This window comes from Musca autumnalis, unplaced genomic scaffold (assembly GCF_047663935.1).
Source record: "Musca autumnalis isolate F117 unplaced genomic scaffold, ASM4766393v1 scaffold_1, whole genome shotgun sequence".
Lineage (NCBI taxonomy): Eukaryota > Metazoa > Arthropoda > Insecta > Diptera > Muscidae > Musca > Musca autumnalis.
Window position 1 is genome coordinate 3214497 of NW_027411644.1, and position 26229 is coordinate 3240725.

The 26229-nt window shown below is 34.4% G+C and overlaps 6 protein-coding genes across 8 annotated transcripts in view; 2 read left to right on the forward strand and 4 right to left on the reverse strand.

Moving 5' to 3' along the window:
* nAChRbeta2 (nicotinic acetylcholine receptor beta2) overlaps positions 1 to 19602 on the reverse strand; it is a 53621-nt gene extending 34019 nt beyond the window's left edge. The window contains exon 1 of one of the 2 annotated variants that reach the window (XM_073958823.1): positions 19412 to 19602. The gene's annotated coding sequence lies outside the window, so the exon portion shown is untranslated. Of the gene's footprint in view, positions 1 to 14459; positions 14736 to 19411 lie in introns of those variants that run through there. The other variant, XM_073958814.1, reaches the window with a different exon arrangement.
* On the forward strand, positions 10 to 715 carry LOC141388685 (pre-rRNA-processing protein TSR2 homolog). Its single transcript, XM_073958844.1, has 2 exons — positions 10 to 186; positions 245 to 715. Exons 1-2 carry the CDS (start codon positions 70 to 72, stop codon positions 701 to 703), a joined length of 576 nt encoding a protein of 191 aa, XP_073814945.1. The 5' UTR covers positions 10 to 69; the 3' UTR covers positions 704 to 715.
* Positions 704 to 1767, reverse strand: Tcs6 (Threonyl-carbamoyl synthesis 6). The gene is made up of 2 exons (XM_073958857.1): positions 1618 to 1767; positions 704 to 1565 (listed from the first exon to the last, which is right to left on the reverse strand). The coding sequence occupies exons 1-2, from the start codon at positions 1665 to 1667 to the stop codon at positions 1295 to 1297; spliced, it is 321 nt and encodes a 106-aa protein (XP_073814958.1). The 5' UTR covers positions 1668 to 1767; the 3' UTR covers positions 704 to 1294.
* On the forward strand, positions 8251 to 10550 carry Fip1 (Factor interacting with poly(A) polymerase 1). Its single transcript, XM_073958779.1, has 4 exons — positions 8251 to 9871; positions 9943 to 10096; positions 10170 to 10252; positions 10315 to 10550. Exons 1-4 carry the CDS (start codon positions 8361 to 8363, stop codon positions 10484 to 10486), a joined length of 1920 nt encoding a protein of 639 aa, XP_073814880.1. The 5' UTR covers positions 8251 to 8360; the 3' UTR covers positions 10487 to 10550.
* A 1789-nt stretch (positions 19603 to 21391) lies between the features above and the next one.
* Positions 21392 to 23119, reverse strand: LOC141390301 (uncharacterized). Of its 2 annotated transcripts, none has more exons than XM_073963216.1 (3): positions 22388 to 23119; positions 22184 to 22244; positions 21392 to 22112 (listed from the first exon to the last, which is right to left on the reverse strand). In XM_073963216.1, the coding sequence occupies exons 2-3, from the start codon at positions 22229 to 22231 to the stop codon at positions 21675 to 21677; spliced, it is 486 nt and encodes a 161-aa protein (XP_073819317.1). In that variant the 5' UTR covers positions 22232 to 22244; positions 22388 to 23119; the 3' UTR covers positions 21392 to 21674. The 2 variants fall into 2 exon arrangements, with proteins under 2 accessions (XP_073819317.1, XP_073819316.1); XM_073963215.1 differs by having other exon boundaries at positions 21394 to 22112; positions 22392 to 23119.
* Positions 23120 to 24489: 1370 nt separating this feature from the next.
* On the reverse strand, positions 24490 to 25573 carry LOC141391069 (uncharacterized). The gene is made up of 2 exons (XM_073963989.1): positions 25292 to 25573; positions 24490 to 24987 (listed from the first exon to the last, which is right to left on the reverse strand). Exons 1-2 carry the CDS (start codon positions 25571 to 25573, stop codon positions 24490 to 24492), a joined length of 780 nt encoding a protein of 259 aa, XP_073820090.1.
* Between the last annotated feature and the right edge of the window lie 656 nt (positions 25574 to 26229).

Consider the following 26229-nt stretch of genomic DNA (forward strand, 5'->3'; position numbering starts at 1 on the left):
GCGTTTTCCAAGTAAATTGCCTCCCTTAAAGAAGAAGAAGAAGAAAAACACGCTAGTGAGGTGGTAAACATGAATCAAGAAGAATTCCAAAAAAATTACCGAATTATTGTTGAAAAAATATTCAACAATTGGCAGAACCTTCGTCTGGCTGTGGAACATGGCATGGGAGGGCGAAATGGACAACAGGTATTGGCAATCGTTGGCGAATAACGTACATACATATAGTAATGTTCCTTCTTTGTAGACTGCAATAGATATCATGAACTATACATACCAATACTGTATTGGAAATGAAAACATCACCGAAGGTGAACTACAGGATGTCATTGAAGAATTATTGGACCAGGAATTTGATACAATATGTGAAGATGGTTCCGTCGTTGAAATAGCCCGACACTTGTTGCGCTATAAGTACATGAGTCTCCAGGGCCAATATGTCGAGATTGAAGCAGAACTCAGCAAATTACCACAAGGCAAAGATTGGCTTAGAAATGATGTGAAAATCACTTACACACCTATCGATGGGGACTCCTCATCTGAAGATGCTGGTTCCGATTCCAGTAGCGATGACGATGATGAAATGGATATAGATGGACCCTCCTCGAGTAATACGAGAACAACACGATCACAAGCACGTAAAAAGGAAGATGATTTTGTCGAGCCAGAAGAAGGCTGGACAACAGTTAGAAATAAAAGAAAATAATTCTATTTTTAATCTTCCGTTTATTCTTTTGTTTCTTCCTTGCATGGTAGTTTTCCAATACATAATTTGTGTAACAAATTTCCCTCTGTACCCAATATGACATTGGGGTATAAACAAAAAAAAGTACATTCTTACGAAAATAATTTTAAATTTATTTCTTTTAAGTCCATGAACCGTAATGCATCTATTTGTTCCGACGAATCTGGAGGACGATGACGTTCAGAACAGAAATTACAAGTTTCTATAATATTTGACAGATTTCGGTCGTTCGAAATCTTTGCATTGACCATTACTTTTTGTAAATCCTTCCATGATTTTGCCGACTTGCTATTTTTTCCCTTTATTATCAACGATACATCAACCACTGAGGAGGTGTCATCAATATCTGGTGTAAGGGACATATTAATTGCAGGATAAATGAAAAAAGCAAAGAATGCCAATCCTACAAGGATTAACATTGGTAGTAACACGGCAAAATATTTGTCTGGCAAATAGGTTAGTCCTAGTTGCTTGGTAGGCAGCAATGCCCATAAAATATAGAATACAAAGAGGGTAATTACTAAGAGGTAAAATGAGTAGCCATAAATGGCTCTATGCGGTGTTGGAGCTGGCGAATGTTCCGGCATTTTCTTCCAGATTAAAGTTCTTTATTGTCTCCTTGCACAGTATGAGGTTCTCAAAGAATGAGGTTATAGCCGTCCTTAAATTCTTCACCTGGTCGGCAGTAAAATGAACTTCCACTGTATCCTCCTTCAAACTGATAGTCTTTTTCACGAAGTTTCTTCTTGGTTCTTCGTCAACCCTTAGCACACGATAAGCTATTTCAGCATGACTTGCGGATTCGAAGGGAATTTTAAGTGTCCTGAAATTTGTCATAATAAGAGGAGTCTTTCATTGGAATCAATTTAACTTACGCTTCAGTACTCTTTTCTCCAGTTTTCACAGATGCATCTTCCAAAGGCATGATTTTGGGTTATTTATTTACCTAAACGAACTAATTGAAAGGAACTATTCCCTACAAAGAACTATTGGAACTATATTCAGCTCTAGCGTTTAAATAGTTCCTTTCATTCTCCTTTTAATCCAACATTAGGTCTGTACGATAACCCAAAAATTAGTAAAAATTCGTACAAATTTTTACTGAATGCTGTTCGATAACAAAATTATCCAGCAAACGACAGCGACTTTGGAGAGATTTTTAGAGAGTTTTGTGCCTGAGAACTTGCAAATTTTTGCTGTGAAAATTTGTCCCGTAAAAGCTCTGATCCAGAACTAAAAAGTTTTTACAATTTTTACAACTTTTACACATTTTGCGTTCCCGTACACTAATGTCATGTTCACACGAGCGTTTCAGTTACGTTGTTCGCCTGTCGAACGACGTACACGAATTAACCCGTTTCCACGACACTATTCGTAATTAACAGAAACATAAACAAAATTTCCTTGTTTTCACGAAAATTTGAACCGAAAACACATAAAATATACATTAAATGAACAGGAAAAGCAATAGACTTTCCTTCAAATGTATCTTCTTTATTTAACTACACACATTTCATTCATTTTTTCCATCAAATCCAAATAATTTTGTATTTTCAATATATTTTTATATTTTTCTATTTTCAAAATTAAAGTGAGAGAGACATGTCAAAACAATTTTTGTGTATACAGACTTTTAGTTATTTGTTTCCTTTTTGTTTCTGATTTTTTACGCGATTTTGAACTAATGGAGAAGAAATGTGTGTGGAATTAAGAAGGAAACACAACCATCTTCCTTCTGCATCTATATAAAATGTTTAGTTCATTAATTTTCATTCATCTTTTTCCTTTTTTCTAAAAATTTTTGTGTTTTCAACAAATTTTTCAATTTTGAATTTAGACATGTCATAATTAATTTATTTCGATAAATGCTCTCATTTGTTAGAGATGGGACATATTTTATCGTTGTTCGGAGAGTATTTCTACTTGAACAACGTAGAAAAATCGTCGTTCGTTCTCAGAATTTTGTATGGGGAATCAGGTAATTTATTCGTATTTGAGGGTCGAACAACGAATAGAGAACGAACGACGTACCGTGGAAACGGGCTATAAATTTATACGAAAATCGTTTACGACTTTTACCACTTTATAAAGTACGGGAACAGGCCAAAATATTTATAAGTTCAGCCAGCTGACTTTTAATCAGCTATTAAATGTAAACAACTTGAAATGTTAACATTTGTGATCATGAAAATTTCACATTTTTTAGATTTTAAAGCGTTATGGATAGGATAACTGCATTAAATTAGTCAAATGCAATTTTAAAATTTATGTTTTTGTTCCATTTGGTTTAAAATATCAAAAGAAAAAAAAAACTATGTTCATACATTTTCGGAAAAAGCTGACTTTCTTGCTAGTTTTTGCAAAATGTTGTTCGATAGCTATCAGCAATTTTTCTTGCTTGAGAGAGTAAAATTCATTGAGAGAGGTTGCTGGAACTTGCTGAGTAATTATTCACTTCCATCTCTTTCGTTCATTTCATGCATTATTCAGATGCTGCCCAAAAATCGCACGTACATACATTACATTGCTGCAATTTATTTATTTTTGCGTAAATTTGGCAACCAAAAAAGATCGAGGAACTGTTTGGAATCATATTAAGGTCGGACGCATGGTAGAACAAGAAAAGGTAGCAGCAATACCCAGCTGACTGAACTGGGCTGTAGTGTTAGTGTCAAATTCCATACGACATTTTATATATTTATTTCTATGTTCGATGTATATTAGGGACATATATTTTTTGAAGAAAAAATTATTCATCTGAAATAAAAACAATTTCCCATAAAGACTCCTTCATATCATTGACATGTAACCTCCTCCAGGTCCGAACGACATGTCGCACACTAAAACACCACTTATAGAGGCGGTACAATATTTGTTAATATGTGTGGTATTTTGTTAAACTTGAAAATAATAAAGCCCTAATAAACATGTGCTTCTTGTTTTCAAAAACAAAAGATTGAAACAGCTTCTCTTTTTTCAATGAATTACGAGCGACCCCAAACATTTTTGCAAGAATTCTACTTCCTGCGTGATATTGTGCATTTAGTGGAATGATATGGAAATATTCAAACTGAAAATCTAACGAGTTTTCATTTATGTTTTTCAAAATATTCAATCAAATGTGAAAAATTATTAGTTTTTTAAATTCCAATAATTTATAGACATTTCCTTATTTTGTTTACATTTATATTTGACACTAACGTTCCAAACAAAAACAAATTCCTTTGTGGTTGTTGTTCGAGTTGTATTTGTTGTAGTATTAACTTTACCTTGTATTTGTTCTACCATGGGTCGGACGACTCAATATCCCGTCTTACGTTACTGCAGGGATGTTAAAAGTAGAAACAGATTCAGTAGCGCGATTCTCTAAAGCTGGGTACACATTGTCAGTTTTAAATGACAACTTTGTTGTTGCTTGCTAGTGTGGCCGTTCATTTTTGTCATTCATCATGCAACCACAAAATATTTTGTGGTTGCTGGACGGTTGGACAGTTATCGATCAGAAACATACAAATAGATTCGGATGAAATACTTATCTCTTTTGATGTTGTATCCCTCTTCCCGAGCATTCCAGTTAATCTAGCGCTGAACACTATAGAAGACAAGTGGGACGTTATCCAATCTTTCACATCAATACCTAAAGAACTTTTCATGGACATATTGACGCTTTGTATAAAGGATACAAGATATTTCATATTTGACAGTAAGTTTTACAAGCAAAACAAAGGTATGCCGATGGGTTCGCCTGCATCCCCAGTGTTGGCTGACATTGTAATGGAGAAACTATTAGACACAACAATAGAGAAAATGCATACCAAACCAAAAATACTCACAAAATATGTTGATGATATTTTTGCCGTAATCAAGAAAGGAGATATCAGTGAAACATTAGACATTTTAAATTCATTCAGCACATAAATAAAATTTACGATGGAGATTGAAAATAACAACAGGTTACCCTACTTAGATGCAATGGTTTTTAAACATGGACATAAACTCAAATTGGACTGGTACCTGAAGCCCACGGCTTCTGGAAGACTCATCAACTACACATCAAAACACCCAAGAAGAACCATTATAAATACCGCCTCCAACTTTATTAAAAGAGTTTTAGAGATAAGTGACACTGAGTTTCACAACCAAAATATTGTCAAGATCAAAGAAATTCTGAGCAAAAATAGTTTTCCTAATGAAACTACAAATAACCTTATAAATCGAATAACAAGAACTAACCATAATAGAAAGCGGGACATGAACCAAAAAATATACAAACCAATGACATATATTCGGGGTTTCTCTGAAAGAGTAAAACACTCCAAAATCTACGACGACACCACATATGAACTGGCCTTTAAATCAAATAATACAGTGAATAACTTATTCAGCAAATTAAAAAACAAAATAAATGACGAAGATAAATCCAACGTAGTTTACCGCATTAATTGTAAGGGTGACAAGTCCAACATATGACAGAAGGCATATGTTGGCACTACAAAAACCAAGTTAAAGACCAGAATATCATCTCACAAATCAGATCAAAAAGCGCGAAACAAACCCTTGGAACAAAAAACAGCGCTAGCAGCGCACTGCACCCTCACAGGACACGTCCCTGACTTCGATTGCATAAAAGTTTTGGCTCAAGAGAAAAACTACCAGAAACGCTTCACTCTTGAGATGTTACACATAATAAACACACCCACAAACAAACGATTAAACTATAAAACAGACACTGACAATTGCGCTCAGAGTTACAGAAATTTAGTGAATAAATACAGATAATGAAAAACTTTAGTTAAAGAAAGATCATTGGACAGAAAACAACCATTGCTTCCTTTAAGTAAGTTTTGTGTCATATTCCACTCTATCAATATGTAATTAGTAACATATAATTATTGTAGTTCCCTGAAGATGATTGGAGACTCCAATCGAAATATTGGAAATTAATAAATACTTGAAAAAACAAAAATATCAAGTCTTTTAATTGAAAAGCCTATAGCCGAACAATACAACAACACAATAAATTATTAGAAGGCAACCCAGCAAAATTTGACGGAAGGGGTTCTTTGCGATGACGTGATTTCATGTCATCTTTTGCATTGGTTCAAAGGAAGTCGTGAAAGATCCGATCTTTTCATTAGGATTTGAACCACTGCAAAGGAAGTCGTGAAAGATCCGATCTTTTCATCAGCATTTGTACCCATTCCATCGATCCAATAGAGATGATGTTTGTGTTTTTATTTACACACCTGTTTATTTTCATTTTGGTATGTTCCAGTACTGCAAAAATCTACTAATTTTTACTATTTTTTCGGATAACATAAAGGAAAAATTGTTATCGTAGTAAAAATAAGTAGATTCTTGTAGTTTCTGGAACAGACCAAAGTTGTTAGAACTGTCGTCGTGATGTTGTCTTACATTTGCTGCATATCAAACAACTAAAACTTCTAAACAATTGGTATTATATGAAGTCCCAACCATCGAGCTAAAAATAGAATCGGACTGCACACATTGCTATTTTAAAAGTTCCCTTGTCTGTTCTAAATCTGACATAGAATGAAATCAATCAAATCTCGCTTCTTGGAATTTGAAAAAAAAGTTCGAAACGAAAAGGAACAAGAATCTGAAAATAAAGAAGAAACTACTTTTGGAAATAAACAATTAAAAATAAATTAATTAAGCATAAATGGTATTTTCCATAAAAAGTCTCTCCTCCCCGTTCGTTACATTTTGTTCTTAGAGATCCCTAAAGCAAGCCGGGTTGTAGATCCCTACATATTTCCGTCACTAAACAAAAGAGTATAAATTACCAAAATGTTGTTATAAAATAACAAAATTATAAAATAAAAGTAATTTACGAAATAAAAATACTTAAAGGAGTGCATTTGGAGTCCATGTTGAAATCTGAACTGGTGATGGGAAGATAATTGAAAAAACCTTTTGTAAGATGAAAGAATATCAGTTGCGGAGAACGGAGGAAGTAATCTTTTGCGTTGCAGCGGTGGTGATTACATTGCAATTTTGGATGTAAACTTTTGAAAAACTAAACTGATAAATTAATTGTAGCTATTTCATGAATTCGTTTGAATTAATAAAGAGTTTTGTTTTTCATGAAAGCCATATTTCAATACAGCATTTCCATTTTCCAAACAAGACATGAAAATTTCATGCCAAGGGGTTGGTGAAAATGACATGCCAAAGCATTGGTTAAAATGACATGTCAACGCATTGGTAAAAATGACATGCTTAGGATCCAGAAAAGAACGTCATCTTTTGGGGTCCACGCTCATATAAAATTCATCGACGAAGATGCTAAAAAGATGACATGCTAGATCACTTGCACACATGATTGAATGTCATCTTTGGCATCGAACATTTTGCTGGGAAACTATTGAAAAATACCAAACAGTTCAAATAAAAGTTGACAGCACTATTGCTATCGGAAGACAGAGACATAGAACTGTAAAGATTGGACATAATGCAGTTCAATTTTACTATTAAACCATAGACGGTGTTTGTGTATAACAGACAACTAACAGAACACGACGGCAACAAAAACAAGTATAACATAATTTTATGTCACCATATTGGAACATAACATTATGTTAGACCTCCAGCGCCATCTGCCGATGTATAGTACCAATGGAAATGTCCCATCTTGTTATATTTTGTCTTTGCGGAAGAACTTTACGACTACTTTCTACTCGTCGCTAACTTATGCCATGTTCATACCAGTACTTTAATTACGTTGTTCGCTCTCACAATTATACCCTAGACAGACGGCAGAGTTAATTTGCATTAAAAATTCCTTAATATGAATTAACTTTTTACCCTGACAGACGATAGTTTCTGCTTTATTAAATAGCTGTTTGTGTTGTTTCTTTGTACCCAGCAGATCATTTCATAAAGTTTTGGAAAAGTTCGCTAAAATATGCGAAACAAATATACTTTCTATCATGGTTTAATAAGAAAGGTCAGCTAAGGCTTCCTGACAATTTAAATTTTTTCTTTCGACTGTTCCTAAAACGTCAAAACAATATACACAATCTTTGTATGTGTGTGCTGTCTGAATAATATGCCAAACAATTTTAAAAGCAATCGAATTCAATGGGTTTTAAAATAGTTTTTAGAAGATTTGTATGAAAAATCAAAACAAAAAACCGTATGATTCGGTAAGTAAGAGATAGCCATGGTACAATTACAAAGGTAGATGCCTCAGCCCAGCTGATCGAATCTAAAACGTCAAAAAACTAGGAATTCGCCATGAAAAATCAAAACAAAAAACCATATGATTCTGTAAGTAAGAGATAGCATGTCTACACTTTATAGACAAACACAAGCGATAAAAAGAGACAACAAGAGACCATTTGGCGAAAATTTTGACAGCTTACATTACAAAAAAATTGCTTTGTTGTAGCAATTCGCCGATGCATCTACCTTTGTAATTGTACCATGGTTCTACCTTTATTCCTTTTCACCTTAACTAGTTCCCATAATATTTTTATGAATAGCCCGTTTGAACTGTGCGTTCTGAACGAGAACTCTAAAAGACATACGCATTCGAATAAGTGCAAAAAATTGTTAAATTATTTGGTAAAAATCAAATAAAAACGCCAATAAAATGGCAGATGATGCAAATGAAGATAGTTGGTTGTATGGAACGTCAAATCCAGACTCTACAACAAATGAAGAAGAACGCACAGAAAGTGCGCCTACTGGAGATGCCGGGTTTGAGAAAGACAACTTACAACTGACCACGAAATCAGAAAATGAGGCATTAGCTGCAGTCATTCAGGGAGATGATATTAATGGATCTCAAAATAAAGATGGTGAACCCCCGGCTGAGGCAGATTTGGTGGAGTTTGAAGATCCAGCTCATGAGATGGAGGAAGATGAGGAAGCAACAGCAGCTGCCACTGCAGATACTACTGAGGAAGGGGACAAGGACGAAGATAGAGAGAAACCTGTTGGAGACTCTGATAATGATGCAGAGGAGGATGAAGATGATGACGATGATTCCGATGACGATATAAATGTTGTAATTGGTGATATTAAAGCGGCACCTAGCACCTATAATATAAAACAACGCTCAAATTTATTAGCTGGGGCATCTGGCCCGGAGAAAATTAAGACTGCAGCTCAGGTGGGGAAATTCTCTATTGAAGACTTCGAAGGAGTGGGCTCAATAAATGGTGTAGCTGCTCATGAATTCAGTATAGATTCACTGGAAGACAAGCCCTGGCGAAAACCTGGTGCTGACATAACAGATTACTTTAATTATGGCTTCAATGAGGAAACATGGAGAGCTTACTGTGAACGTCAGAAACGATTTCGAGTGGTGGAAAGTGGTGTAGGATTGGCAAGCTTAACACAAAACTTGAATCCACCTGGTGAAAAGACAGGCGATGGAAATATTCCACTTGGAGTACAACAAGGAATGGCACCGCCGGGTCACACTCCTCCAGGACATATGGATCATATGCAAATGCCTCCGCCTGGAATGATGCCACCACCAGGACCTCACCCGGGACCTAGGTTTGGAATACCACGGGGTCCCAGACCCATTTTACCCATTCCTGGTGCGAAAGAAAACGCCATACAAGTTATGACTGCAGAATGTAGGGAATATTCTAGAACGGGTCAAATGCCTCCAAATTTCGCAGGACCTGGAGGTGGAGATGAACAATTTTTCCATGAACCTGAGCCTTTTGACTACGGCTATGAACCTACACAAGATTCACAATGGGGCAGAGAAAATCCCAATTGGGTACCAACTGGTATCAAAGAACTAACACCAGGGCCTAATCCAGTGCAAACACCAACACAGCAAATATCAGGACCTCCAGGAATTATGCCAAATCCCTTGGGCGTGCCGCCACCGCAGATGTCGGGTCCACCTCCTCAAATGCGTCATCCTCCACAAGGTATGATGCCACCTCCAAATATGGGCATGGTTCCACCGCCAATGGGTATGATGATGGGTCCTGGAGGAGGTCCCCCAATGCGAATGCCAATGGGACCACCTAGAATGATGGGCCCAAATGGTCCCCCATCAGATCGCATGGATGATGACAGAGAAAGAAGGCGACGTGAAAGGGAATGGGAACGCGAAAGGGAAAGAGATAGGGAAAGGTATACAACCGTTGTAGACTGAACAAAAACGTTCATTTCTAATATACATATTTTTGTCTTGGTGTTTCTAGATCGAGGAGGGAGAGGTCAAGGAGTCGGGAAAAATCACGACGCCGATCAAAATCTAGAGAGAAGGAACGAGATAAGGATCGTGATAAAGAGAGAGATAGAGAACGTGAAAGGGATAGGGATCGTGACAGAGAAAGAGATCGAAATGAAAAAGACGTAAGTTCTCAATGGTGAAAATATTTATTTTAGTGTATCATATATTTTTGGGTTTTTCTATTCCCTTTTGCAGGACACTGAACGTTCCGATGAAGAACGCGAAAGAAGAAGAAGAGATCGAGACAGGGATCGTGAAAGAGATAGAGATCGTGAAAGGTATTTATTGTACATAATTTCTTACATAAACTGAATTAAAACAACTACCTTTGTTCATACAGGTCCCGACGTGAACGATCAAGAAGTCGAGACAAATCTCGTCGTCGCTCAAAATCTCGTGATAAGGATAGAGATCGGTCAAGTAAATCTGCTACAGCTGCGTCTACGACATCGTCATCATCATCAAGTCGCAGTGAGAAGAAAAAATCCCATCGCAAAGAGGATGAAGAATGAGAATGTAGAATGAATAATAAACAACTATGTTGAAAATATATTTACGATTTATATATTTTGTAAATTTTCAAAATGGTTTAAATTACGAAATAAGAAGTGTTTGAATACAAACAACTTTAGTAAATACGACTCCCAAATTTTTATATAGATGTACAGTAGTGGCAACACATTTGCAACAAAATTGCACGTTTTAAAAAAAATGTCTCTAAAATATTTTTTTGAAAGTGAAATTTGGTATTTTTTGCAACTATTCATAGTGTAATGCTTCAAAATTAAGAAAATAAAAAGTTTTCGACTCGATATACAACAACAATTATGAAAAAAAAAATGGGAAAATACATAACACGCCTTAAATATTTAGTGGTCAAAACATATGCAACTGAACCAAATCGCATGTAAAAATCTGCAATATTCTGTAAAATATCATTTTTTATATGACTCAAATGATATCCTTTTGTTTTGGGAGGTCTAAAAGAAGTTTCATAACAAAATATACATACATATGTACATATGTAGTTTATTTTCAGAAATACCTATTCGTAGTCTTTGTTTTGTGGAAATAAAAAAGGAACAAACAAAGAAAATCATTGAAAGGTTAAAAAGATATTTGTGTCTTAATCAAAGGAAATCGGATTATAAATTTGCGCATCAATTTCTTATTAAATTTTACAAGAGGACGATTTTTTGTTGATTTTTTCACATTCGGGGTATTGCAGTTACCTTTTTTCTGTCAATTCATCTCTCGCGTGCAGCTTATTACAATTGATTATGAAGTAGCAGCAACAACAAATGAAAAACCAAAATGAAAGCAACAGAATTTCGCAATATTTTGTCCCAACTAATATGCTGTTTATATTAGAGCTTTTTGCAGGGTTAACCTTCTTTATGAGGATTTGTTTGAAATATAAGCAATGCAATTGACATTTAAAACCCAGTCGGTTTGTTAAATCCGGTTATATATAAACGGGGTATTATATGGACCATTTCGGCCCACTCCGTCGGGAACCTACCCCACAAAAGTTAAAAAATTTCGCAATAAGGGAGTGACTGATTTGGCAAACTTGCACATCGTTAAATTTCTTAAAATGTACGTCAACCTCCCAGAGGTTTATCAAACAACGTCTTCGGATACATCCCCCACAAAAGTTCAAAATTTCGCGTATTTGCAGTTTAAGGTCTGTCTGAAAATCGTTTGGAGTTTTTTACCGAAGGTACTCCTTGTGATCCCGTTTTAAGCGATATTGGGGGTTATCATGAACGGCAATTCCCCGGGAATTTTTTCACTTTCTTGCAACGGCGGAAAAACAAAACTCACGGGGAAATTTCATTCATGATAACCCCCATTATGTTTTTCGTGGGTTTATAGTTGGAAAGATCTTGATTTCTATAACTTTTTATTAATAAAAGCTGTATAATAGATTAGAAATGTAAAAATTTTGTTTTACATTTCTAATCTATTATACATAAGGTGTGTTCGTTTACTCAACAATTTGTACAAATTTGTACAAGTCCAGTAACTTCTTGCAATCGACTAAGGTGTTTTGCATTGTACTGTAGAGTAAACGAACAACATCCAGTAACAATTTGTACAAATTTTGAGTAAACGAACACACATATATATAAACTTTGGTCACTCTGCTGCTGCAGAGTTGGGCTGGCCGAAACATTCTGAGTCAATCTACATGGAGCCAGCTGCCACGGGATGTTGTTGTAACAGTATATTTATATGTTTGTAAGTTCGTTTTTCTGCTTAATCTGGGTCTATCTCTAGTTCTGCTGTTGGATGGCTGCTTCCATTGATTGTAGCCAAAAGGCTACAGGGGTTAGTTGAGTACGTTTGGCACGGCAGTTGAAAATGCTCCCACGGCAAATGACTCAGCCGGGATACACAAAACAGTTTCACCAATTTATAACAGGTTTGTAGATACCATCAGTAATTATGGGATTCTTGCAAAGCTTGATCAATGTCCAACGCAGGGAGCAGCGGGAGGGTGCGTCTACATCAATACATCCATTTTTATATTTTCACTAGCTGAACCCGGTGCGCTTTGCTACCCCGACTTAGATAAAATATAATGGAATGCCTTTTTAATATTTTAACGTATAAATATAGGAGATATGAAGGCGTTCTCTACCCTTTCACAGCTGTTTTGGAGCTACTATGGTATTTTTGTATGTTTCAGGATGTAACACTCCTCCTAAAGCCTTTTCGACTATAAGCATTCCTACGGTACTTATATACTCTTACAATATTAATTTCTCTTTATTTGTACATATTGGATTTTTAATCAAATAAGGATTTAGTTATATCATATTAAAACATTATTCTTAAGAAGTCTCTCAAAGATATAATATTTAAAGCTGTAGCCTTGGTCAATTCCTTCTCAACTATAAATACTTTTGTATATAATGATGACTTCTAAGTATCTTCAAAATTTCGTTGAAATTGGACATACATAACAAAAACATGAAAATATATATGCGAGCTATATTCCGATCTGAACAGATCTCGATATCATTTTGCACATTTATTTTTACACCAAATCCCGTCTCACATTCCAAATTTCAATGAAATTGGACATACATACAGTCTTTGGTGCATAAATTACAGGAAATCGGCCGAAAATATATATAGGGGCAATATCCAAATATGAACCGATTTCGATATAATTTGGCACATTTGTTTCTAGATCAAATTCCGTTACACATTCCAAATTTCAGCGAAATTGGACCTATATAGCATGTTTGGTGCATCAAATGCGGAAAATCGGCGGATAATATATATGGGAGCTATATCCAAATCTAAACCAATTTCGATATAAATTGCCACATATATTTCTAGGCCAATATCCATCACACATTTTATTTTTATTTCAGCAAAATTGGACATATATAGCGTGTTTGGTGCATAAAGTAAAGAAATCGGCCGAAAATATATATACATTGGAGCTATATCCAAATCTGAACCAATCTCGATATAATTTGGAACATTTATTTCTAGAACAAATTCCGTCAGACATTCAAAATTTCAGCGATATTGGACATATATAACGTGTTTGGTACATAAAATAAGAAAGTCGGCCGAAAATATATGTGTATGGGAGCTATATCCAAATCTGAACCGATTTGAATATAATTTGGTAAATTTATTTCTACATCAAATTCCGTCACACATTCCAAATTTCATTGAAATCGGACATGTATGTATAGCGTGTTTGGTACATCAAATACTTGAAATCGGACGAAAATATATATGGGAGCTATATCCAAATCTGGACCGATTTCGATATATTTTGGCACATTTATTTTTAGGCTATAATCCATCACACATTTCAAATTTGGAGTCTGTATCTGTAACCGTTCTATAGATATTTGCATACAAAGTTTAAATTTTTTGGAGGTACCTCCGATTCTGATGCTATATCTCCGGATCAGAGCGGAATTTCGAAACTTTTTATAGCCTATGTTACTTTCAGGCGATGTAGTAATATATCCTGAAAATTTCAGCAAGATCGGTTCAGCGGTTTTTGAGTCTATAAATTTCAAACAAACAAACATACAAACATTTTTCTATTTTATATATATAGATTATTTGATGACCGGAAAGAAAGCAAATTTTTTAAACAATATTTTTTTTTTTTTCAAATGAAAATGTAATATTCACTGACACAGTACTTGTACATGTACACACATTCATAAGTGTTTTTGTCAAATACTCTTTGACAATGAACGTACTTCCAATTCGAATTTTGAAAAAATTGTAATTGTAAAGGCCTGCGTACATAAGCTGCCTTGCCTGCTTACCTTGCTTACTTCTGATAAAAGAATAAAAAAGAAAAGGGCATCCCAGTTCGAAATTTCCTCGGCCTTCTTTATTCCTTTATTTTTATTATGTCAAAAATGAAGCAGGAAAGCAAGGCAATCAGGCAGAGCAGCTTATGTACGCAGGCCTTAATTGTTAGCATGAAATTACCTTTATTATTCTACCATGAGTAAAACTTAAAAACTTCATATCAAGGTACATTTATAGAAGGTAGAAGTGACAATCAGCTGTATTCTTACTTTTTTTGTAAATTTATGGGCCGATTCCGTACAGCGAGGCAAGTCGTGTCGCGTTGCCAGTTGCAATTTTTCCATTACGTATGGCAAAAGTCGCACGACGACGTCAAATTTTGTCGCCGTAATGTTCATTTTCCGGCGACAACAAATTAGCTGTCGCCGTTCATTTTTACTAACGAATAAAAACAAAATAAAAATAACTTGTTATCGAAGATTATTTTCTATCGCTGTACGTAGTGCATTTTTTAAATTTTGTCACAGAGACGATAGACGACGCGACATGACTCGCCTCGCTGTACGGAATCGGCCCATTAGTTTTCAAAATGTAATAGGGTATACTCATGAAATTTGAAACTTCGAAATTTGCCTCCATAAAATACTGTTTTTCTTCCTAAACTTGTAGTAAAAATGACCTACGACAGTTCTGAATTCTTTATATTATGTTCTGAATTCTTTATATTTACATTGTCATTCAAATTTGTTCTATTTTGGAGGATTTTCAGAATGTATTTATGTTTTTCCTGAGGAAATTTTTGGAACGACCCTATTATTCAATATTTTCTTTGATAATTAATTTTCAATACCAACAATGTTGTTTTTGTAAATTTGTTAGTTGTTGTAATTTATGCACATACCTTCTATAAATTTACCTTGCTTCATATCTTGTATAATTCGAAAAAATGGAGGTTGAAAACAATTTTGCAGGGGGGTTCTATTCTAGAGTTGTACAATCTAGTTCATTTGAAAGATCTAGTTCAATAGCTCAGCTCTTTAAACTGAACTAGGTCAGTAATCTACTTCATAGTTCACTGTCCAGTTCAATCATTCGGATCAAAATCGTTCACCGGCTCTTAATCGGTCGTTTGATGAAAACGCATACATACACCAAATACAAACAAACAAAAGACTAATATAAGCTGTGTTCCTTTACTTACCTGAGGTTACCATTTTAACCATTTGTTACCATTTTTAACCTGCAAAGCGTTCCTTAACCCCGAAAAGTGGCAAAGCTGGAAGCAATTTTTAAGAGAGTGAGAGGGGAGAGAGAGCGAAAATGGCTTTCTCTTCTACCACAGGCTACCAGCAAAATTTCTGTAGGTAGAAAATGGCAGAACTGATTTTTCGACTTTTGTTTGACGATTATTTCACAAAATGGATGAAAAACCGAAGAAAAAGTCGAACACTGACAAAACTAAATTAAAAACTGTGAAATATAAGACGAAAATTGATTTTTTTATGTTTTTTTCTGACATTGCTGCCGGTTCTACCATTTTTCCGTTCTTTTACTTTTCTGGTAAAAATGTTCATGAGAGAGCAATTTTGAACAATTTTGACACTTTTCTCTTTTACCACTCTTACCATTAAAAAAGTAAAGGAACAAAGCTATAATTTAACTACTCCATAACAAAAATATTACATTTGCATAATTTTATTGCATTCTTAAAGAAAGATTAATTAATTTTAGAAAAATATCCTTCATTTAGGTGGCTGGCAAAAAATCGTATGTTGTGTGGGTGTGTGTGTGGAAACTGTCATTGCAAAAAAGCTTTGTGTGTGTGTGTGTTTCTTTTTATTTTTCCCTTTTTTCTATCCAAAAAGGCAGATTGAATCTGGATTCGACATATTTGGTCTGTTCCTTTACTTTTAAAAATGGTAACAGTGGCAAAAAATGGTAAAAGTGGTAAACTGGGGCTCAATCCTTGTTCTATGAAAATTTGAAATGAAAACTTTTATAAAGGAAATAAATGTCAAATGAAAAATTTTATAAAGAAAATATTTTTCATTTCAAATTTTCATAGAACAAGAATCCAGCCCCTGCTATCATATAAATTGTATGCTATTAAAAGTAAGGGAACACTTTACAGGTTAAAAATGGTAACCTCAGGCACGTAAAGGAACAGAGCAATTGTAATATGTTATGTCTCGTATGTTTTTGTAGAAACAGCTATTCCATGTACCTTGATCCAAAACATAAACAAACTGATCACATTACAAAGGCATCCCTTAACATAGACGACGCCGTCACTTTATATATTTGTGAACGACATGTTGAACTAGATTGTGAATCGTTCTCGTACGGTCACCGACTGATTATAGTTCAGTGAATTATTAAGTCTGTCTGGTTACTTTCCCAGCAAGAATTGTCCAGCAAGAACTTTCTCAGAGAGTAAGGGGTTTTTATTCTCTTTTGCTAGAAAATTGTAAAAAGTAAACAGACACCTTCCCAGCAAAAACCAGCAAGCAATCAGCTGACTTGCCAAAACAGAACAATTTGTCCGCCAACAAAGGAAGCAAACACGTTGTATTTTATTAAAAATAAAAAAAAAATGAAACAAAAAAGTATTTTTCCACTTTACAAATTTGTTCTCCATAAAACAATACAATTAGACTATGTTATTTCTACAATAAAATTGTTTTTAAGGTTCACAAACATAAATCAACAAAAAACTAAAAACGGCTGATTGATTGTTTTCAGGAAGAAGAAGAGCTTGCAAGTGCTTGCTAGAAGAAATTTGTCCAGCAAGAATTTGCAAGCTCTCAGTGAAAGAACTGTCAAAATGTCTCTCTCGAATCGCTCTCTTTTGCTGGTTTTTTGTGTTAACAGACGACTTCCAGCAACAATTGGTACAAGTTGTTACAAATTTTAGGGTAACCAGACACAGCTATTGAACTATAATGAACTATATCGACTGATCTAGTTCATACGCTCTTTTCAACGAATCCTTCAATTGAACTAGTTCGTTCATGAACTATACAACTCTATTCTATTCATGTGAGCGACAGTGTATGTATATACATACATATACTATATGTATGTGCTCTTGTTTATTCGGCCCGAAGCGACCAAATGTTTAGCCCGCAGTATAGGGACTTGGGGGGGAACAAGTGTTTCAAAGACTCCCCAATGGAGCCAGTACGCCCAATGCGTATGAGTGGCCGTCAATAGAAATGAAAAGAAATAGAAAATAAAACACGATAGTTTTAGTAGATAGGTATGGCTCAACTGCCGGTGTTTATTCAATGGTAAAAAATATTACCTTTAAGAATTTTAAAACCGCCTAAATACATACTTTTGGGAAAAAATTGTTTCAATATACACAGGCTGAGGGTATATCTCTGTCGGCAAAGCCGATTGATACTTTTTTACTTGTTAGGAATTATTCTTCTAAATACGTAACCCAGTGCCTGTAGTACGTGCATTAATATTAACATGGGATTTTAATTCATTACCTTTAATTCTTTTTTGGCTGGGGAGCCGTTTTTCTAGTTTCTTTTTCTTTTATTTTTTGTCATTATTTTTGCAAACTAAATTTTTTTTATTTTTGTTAATGTTATCTGATGGATTAATCAGCGAGAAATTTTGTATTTCATATCATTTCTTTTAGTATCTCCTCCGCAACATTTTTAAAACCCCCTAAATACAATACATACGTTTTTTTTTTGGAAAAAAATGTTTCAATATACACAGGCTGAGTGTATATCTCTGTCGGCAAAGCCGACTGATACTTTTTTACTTGTTTTGCAATTAAATTTTTAAAAATTCGTCATTTATCGAGACATAGATTGTCCAAACATACTTTAAACAATTTCACCTATGCGTTCTTGAATAAAACAATTAAATTTTTAGAAATTCGTCTTTTGTCGAGACATAGATTGTCCAAACATACTTTAAACAATTTCACCTATGCGTTCTTGAATAAAACCGTTTTCAATTATTAAACCAAAATGTCTATTTAAAAGTGGCACCAAAATGAATCATAAATAATTAAGAGGTGGACATGGTCCTCTTCGAACATAAAGACCGATATAATAAAACTTCTATACCAAATAATAAAGCTCTATCTTAACCCAGATATGCCCAGCGTCCTATATATAGGACACACAAAGTTCTTGCTAATTTGATATGTTATGTTTATCAAAGTACCGTTTATTTTAGTGATATACTCAGTACACATCTGTAGCTCTTGGGATATTATGTGATTCTATTATTTTGAGCTACTATTTTTGAGTTTTGAGGTCTAGTTCATCGAAGTTGCCACCGATCGCTTAGTTTTTACAATGATTTGCGTTATGACCGATTAATTATTGGGTAATTTTATAACGAAAACATACACGATGTGGAGCCTACTACGAAAAAACGTTAACTAGATGCCGAAAAGGTGTCTTTGGACTATATGTCAAATGTTTTGCATCCCATAACTCCCAGTTATAAGATAAAACCCTGTGTCCAAAAGCGGCCTCAAAAACCACTTTTTTCAAAAATTTTTTAAAAAACATATAAACATACTGTTATTATTTCACATTTGCTTCTAAAATAATATAAAAATACTTTTAAAATGATCACGATCAAGCAATGGGCATATCTGGGTTAAAAATAGAGGAATAGCGTTTTTTACACTTCAACCACTATAAACTATAACCTCCATTTGTTAACCCTCCGTTGGTCTTTTCATTTTAAACTGGGTTAAGATAAAGCAATGAACCTGAGATTCCAGGTAGCTTCATAAAATGTTCTTACCTTTCAAATGAAGGAAGTATGGAGTCAAAATGATCACCAGAAAAGGAGCTACAAGGATCTTTTGACATACATATCACATTCGTAACACATGAGTCTGCCCAGACCCCACCCATTTTTTATTGAAAAATTTCCGAAATTTGTCTTAAAATTTGATTTTCCCATATTATTTGACAAATTTAATACCCTGTTATGATAATTGTCGCATTTCACCCTACCATGTCTTCAAAATTGCACATAAAAAGGTCGCAAAAGCAGGATATGGGTTTGAAGTCATGAATGTACCACAACCTATAAAATAGCCCCCAAAAAACGACCTTAATACCAAATTTCTTTCAAATTGTACTTACTGCGATGATTTATCCTTTGGTTTTGCTTGTTTTAAGTTTAAAGTTGATTGTTTTGCTATTATTTATCCTTTTGATTTGTGGCTAAGTCCTTTGTTTTAGTTGGGGCTCTTTGGTTGGTTGATTGTAATATTTTCCGATTATTTATCCTTTTGATTTGTGGCTAAGTTCTTTGTTTTAGTTGGGGCTCTTTGGTTGGTTGATTGTAATATTTTCCGGCTGCTTGCTTTGGGCTGCGTTGACAGAATGTTAATTTTTTTCTTGTCACAATTAAATGACGTTATTTTCAAATTTAATTGTTATTTTAAATTTATTTTAAATTTAGATTCATCAAGTGATTTTAGCTCAGACAGTAGCGATTCCGAAGCCGAGAGTAGCCCAAGAAGCGAAGTTCCTCCAAGCCACCCAGAAAATTCATGTTCAGCTACTCCCACACATTCAATAATGATGCTAATAAACGTAAATTAATAATGGTGAATACACGGAAAAAATGAACGAGCCCCCCTGAAGGTCATTATTGCAACTAGCACTGAACCAAGAAAACCCCTATGAATGAGAAACATATTTAAAAAATTAATATATATATATATATATATATATATATATATATTATATGTATGGAAGGAATATATTTATGGAATATATATATTTATGGAAGGTGTAAATAAAGGAATATTGTTGTAATTGGTTTACTAATTTACAAAGCTTTTTGTTATTTTTTGCGGGTACGTCTTAAACCACAAGGACGACAATTGTTTGGTATATCTTTTGATAATCTTTATATATAAAACTAGCAAATACCCGCTACTTCGTATGCGGAAAGGGCATAAAATATATATCGTCTGCTCCGTCGGAAAAGGTCGTAAGTCCCTTTCAATAAATTTTTCACTACCATTTAGGACTTTTCGACCTTTGGTACACCTTTCTTACTCTTTATCAGTACTTTTCGTACACTTTTAGTTCGAATTTCCAAAAACCTGTCTTTGTTACTCTCTTAGGAGGGCGTTGTCCAGATTATAGAGACTATACTGTATATATCGACGCCTCCAAACAATAGTATGCTAAGTCGACTTAGCATGTTTTCAAGTTCTTTACATTTTTATATGTAACGTCCTTTAACTTAAATTCTGTCAAATTCAAATTTTGGTAATGATCGGACAACCCGAACAGAAATTGAACGTCTTACTCTACTAAGAGCCACGTAGGCTTGACCTTCTTCAAACAGTCTCGCACCTAAGTATACGACTGCATGATCCACAGTGCTGCCCTGCATTTTATGTATAGTAGAAGCCCATGATAGTATTAATTGTACTTAGCTATAAGATGTACTGTATAGTGCACTGTATTCTTCTTGTCAAGCCCTTTTATTTGATATGATATTTGATGATTTGATGGGACTGATAAAACCTAAGTTATACGCCATTTTGTAGATTTTAACTTTATATAGTACATTGTATTCTGCTTGTTGAGCACTTTCATTTGATACCCATTTTAGACTTAGCAAACTATTATTTGGAGGTGTCGAACGTCCTTTAACTTAAATTCTGTCAATATTGGTAATGATCGGTCAATCCGAACAGAAGTTATAAACAAATATTGACTTAGCATAGTACTGAAGGTCAAAGAAATTTCCAAACTTTGAGCTTCTCCTGCAAAACTCACTTTTTAGACTTAGCATACTATTATTTGGAGGTGTCGATATAATCAGTATAATCAGCAAGCATATGTCCTAAATTTTTGAAAATCTAGGGTTATATTGCTCACTTTTAGCAGATTCTTTGTGATATTGCAAACTTCTATTAAAAGGTGACATTTCAAAATCTTCAACAGTTCTGAAAGAAATGGTGCTCCCATAAACCCTTTGTCAAAGAAAACAAATACGAATTAGGAAGTTAATTCTTTATTAGTACGAATCAATGTGAATCAATGAATGAAAAAAATATTAATTATAATTAAAGAATGAATAGAATATTAATTATAATAATATAGATATATATTATATTAATATATATATAAAAAAATTGAAAAAAAAAAAAAACATTAGAGTTCCTCGGAAAGCAGCCGATCTTCTTCCTCATTGTCCTTTACCCCCATCGGCTCGTCCACCAAATTTATTCCTGCAAGTTGTTCTTGCAGTTGCATTGATTGTTGTTGTTGTTGCAGCTGTTGTTGCAGATGTTGTTGTTGCTGTTGTTGTTGCAGCTGTTGTTATTGCAGCTGAATTATCTGCTGTTGTAGCTGTTGCAAGTAATGATCTTGCATTTTTTTAATTTCCAACTGATGCTGTTGGTTTTGCATCTGAGTTGAGTTGATTTTGTTGCTGCTGCATTTTTTGATGTTGCTGTTGCAGTTGTTGTTGTTGCAGTTGCATTTGCAACTGCTCAATCTCATGCACTTTTTGCTGCATCTGTTCAGCGAACTGTTGCTTTTGTTGCTCCAACAGCTGCTTTTCTACTTGCAATAGGTGCTCTTCCAAGTTGTCTTTCTGCTGTGGCAGCACCTCTTCCACGTCGTCCTCCCCCGTTAAATCTATGACAGCCCCCACCTCTCGTTCTCTCTTCATTCGGCGCTCCACCTTGACTTTTGGAGCGCATAGGCGGCACCCACAGTCGAAGTCCTCTTCTGTTGTATTTCGGGTGGTGGACTGTGTCTGGCTGCCATTGATGCAGGTTTTTATCAGGGTTCGGATTTCCATTATGGTTCCCTAAAAAAAAGAAAAAACAAATATATTTAAATAAAAAATAAAACAAAAAAATAATAAAATATAATACTTACATATTTCTGCATTTGTCGTTTTCGGTACATTGTGTTGTTGTTGTACATTGTTGGTTTGTTCCTGAAAATGAAAAATGAAAATGAATTTAGGAAATGTATGAACAATAAATAATGGTGTAAAATGACAATTTTTAATGGATGGACGGACGGACGGACACACATTGATAAATCGCTTTAATATGATGGAAATGATGGAACACATACTTACTGCGCTGATTAGCTTCGCTTTGATTAAAATCCAATCCCGTTCCTGTTTTTCAGGCTGCTTGCAATGAAATGAAAATAATTTTTCTTGTCACAATGAAATGACATTATTTTCAAAATCATTGGTTGCTCGGTCGCAAGGTATTTTCCAAAGTAATGATTTTGAAAATAATGTCATTTCATTGTGACAAGAAAAATTATTTTCATTTCACAAGCACAGCTGGGTCTGGATTCTTGTTCTATGAAAATTTGAAATGAAAAATATTTTCTTTATAATTTTTTTCATTTGACATTTATTTCCTTTATACAATTTTTCATTTCACATTTTCATAGGAACAGAATTGAGCCCCTGGTCTTTTTACAGCATTGGGGTCATTTTCTCAGGAAAAACATATACCACTCCTATTTGAAGTTAAATTTTCCATGTTCTAAATCCCTTATATGTATTTGTTCGTAAAATGGGATGTAAAATAATTGAATTATGTGGACTTTTTTTGCATAAATTTACAAATGGGTGTTATGAGTGGTCAACAGTGCTACGACCCAAAGGATCATGTAGTACGATCTATCCTCATAAATGGCTGTCCATAATAGGTTGCAGGTCGGAACTATGCCATCGCGGACCTAGGACAGTTAGACCATTGAGGTAGATACCGAAGTTGACTTCAAACACGCAATGTAAAATAATGCGATAATCCAAATCTGAACCGATTTCAATGTAATTTTACATACTCATTTCTACAACAAATGTAGTTACACATTCCAAAAAAAAAAATATATTTATATCCAAATTTGAACCGATTTCAATATAATTTGGTACACGGACTTCCACGTCCAATTCCGTGACACATTTCAAATTTCATACAAATTGGATATACATAGCATGATTCGTGCAACAAATAAATGAAATCGGGCGAAAATATAATGGGAGCTATATTGAAATCTAAACCGATTTCAATATAATTTAGCAAATGTATTCCTAGACAATATCTGTTACCGTTCTATCGATATTCGGAAACAACATTTACATTTGTTGTTGTACCTCCGATTCCGATGGTATATCTTTAGATCAACGTGCAATTTCAAAGATTTATATAGCCATTGTTATTTTCGGGCGATGTACTAATAAACGCTGAAAATCTTTCTTCATAATATATTTTTGCAAATTTCCGCGGACTTTTTCGCGATATCAAAAAATAAAATATGTCAAAACCTTCCTTAGATAAATGCAAATATTTTAAGACAAACGCGAAGCAAATCGGTTGTGAATTGATTGAGTTTTTGATTCACGTACGAACGTCATTTTTGATTTATATAATAGATAGATGTTAACAGTTCGCGAATTCTGATAGGGTGAAACTCGGATTCATCGATTGCAAAACATTTTTGTTATTCGCCATATATATTGTGAATCTGAACAGATTTCAATATAAGTTGGCAAATTTAATACTTGTATTTGAAACTGTTTGCTGAAAACATAGTAGGTTTTCCAAAGGAATGTCTATTTTTCATTCTATGAAAAAATAACATTTCGAATTAGAACTTGAAAGCCGTCTCCACTAAAATAATTCGTGTGTACGTTTTTTTCAGTTCTTTGTTTCGCGTTTTTCGTGTGTGCGTTTTTTTCGCGTTCTTTGTGTGCTCAACTCAACTCAACTCTACAAAGGCGTAATCGAATTGGACCAAACTTTAAACCTCAAATTGTCTCAAAAATCCAAACATACTTTCCAGTATTTCGGTAAGGCACATTTTGGTTGAGGGCCTCTTCTAGGAGTGTGTTTTTAGACCCTACAACTTTAATAATAAAAAAAGTTGAACCAAACAACGAATGCAAGCGGATGGAACGGATACAAGAGCAGATTCGTTTACTTTGGCATTAACCTCGTCAAAGAAAACAAATAATAATTAGGAAGTTAATTTTTTATTAGTACGCATCAATGTGAATCAATGAATGAAAAAAAAAATAGCAATGAATGAAAAAAATATTAATTATAATTTAAGAATGAATGAATAAAGAATGAATAGAATATTAATTATAATAATATAGATATATATTATATTAATATATATATATATATATAAATTGAAAAAAAAAAAAAACATTAGAGTTCCTCGGAAAGCAGCCGATATTCTTCCTCATTGTCCTTTACCCCCATCGGCTCGTCCACCAAATTTATTCCTGCAAGTTGTTCTTGCAGTTGCATTGATTGTTGTTGTTGTTGCTGCTGTTGTTGTTGCAGCTGTTGTTGTTGCAGCTGAATTATCTGCTGTTGTAGCTGCTGCAGCAACTGTTGCTGCATTTCTAGTAAATGTTGTTGTTGCAGCGGCTCCAGCTCGTCCTCCAACGTCAAATCGATGGAAGCAACCACATTCACCACATTATCCTGGCCACCAGGCTCCCTCTTTACGCGGCGTCGTTCGCCCTCCTCCTTCACACGGCGTCGTTCGCCCTCGTCCTCCTTTTCCATTGCCTGCTGCTGCTGCGCGCACAGGAAACATGAACAATAAAAGTCCGCTGGCCTCGAAGTTTTGGTGGTGGACACCGTTTCTTTGCCATTCTTGCATTTCTTTACTATAGTCCGGAACTCGGAAATAGTTCCCTGAAAAATAAAAAGAAAAGAATAATTAAAATTAATTAAAAAAGTTTCAATTTTGTATAATAAATTAATTATATTATACAGATACTTACGTTTCTATTTATATCTCGCGGCATGTTTGATGTTTTTTCTTTTATTCTTTTCTTTATGACGTCTTGAAAATAAATGAAAATATTTTCTGACGTCAAGGCCTGCTTTCATAAAAAAATTTTCTGCAGGCAAGGCCTTCTTTCACGAAAAAATTTTCAAATACGAAAAAAAAGAAAAGAAAAAAATGTATACAATCAAAAATACTTGTGGAACATACCTCTATTTCAGCTTCGTTCTTTCTATCAGCAGACTTTGTGTCACTTCCAAGTGCTACTTTCTCCAAATTATTGTCTACATTTTCAATAGGCACAGATACATTTTCAAAAATCAAAGATTCCTTTACATCCTCAACAACATCGACCCGCCTCTCGTCATTATAGTCGACTTTTTTACATGGTACAGCATCTGTTTCTGCTGGACTACATTTTCGTTTATTATTTACATACTCTTTGTTTTGATTTTCATTATTAATAAGGACTTCTTGGGTTTTTAAATTCATATTTATTTGTTACAAAATTAGTTTCATAACAAAATATACATACATATGTACATATGTAGTTTGTTTATTTTCAGAAATACCTATTCGTAGTCTTTGTTTTGTGGAAGTAAAAAGGAAACAATCAAAGAAAATCATTGAAAGGTTAAAAAGATATTTGTGTCTTAATCAAAGGAAATCAGATTATAAATTTGCGCATCAATATCTTATTAAATTTTACAAGAGGACGATTTTTTGTTGATTTTTTCACATTCGGGGTATTGCAGTTACCTTTTTTCTGTCAATTCATCTCTCGCGTGCAGCTTATTACAAATGATTATGAAGTAGCAGCAACAACAAATGAAAAACCAAAATGAAAGCAACAGAATTTCGCAATATTTTGTCCCAACTTAGATGGACCATTTCGGCCCACTCCGTCGGGAACCTACCCCACAAAAGTTAAAAAATTTCGCAATAAGGGAGTGACTGATTTGGCAAACTTGCACATCGTTAAATTTCTTGAAATGTACGTCAACCTACCAGAGGTTTATCAAACAACGTCTTCGGATACATCCCCCACAAAAGTTCAAAATTTCGCGTATTTGCAGTTTAAGGTCTGTCTGAAAATCGTTTGGAATTTTTTACCGAAGGTACTCCTTGTGATCCCGTTTTAAGCGATA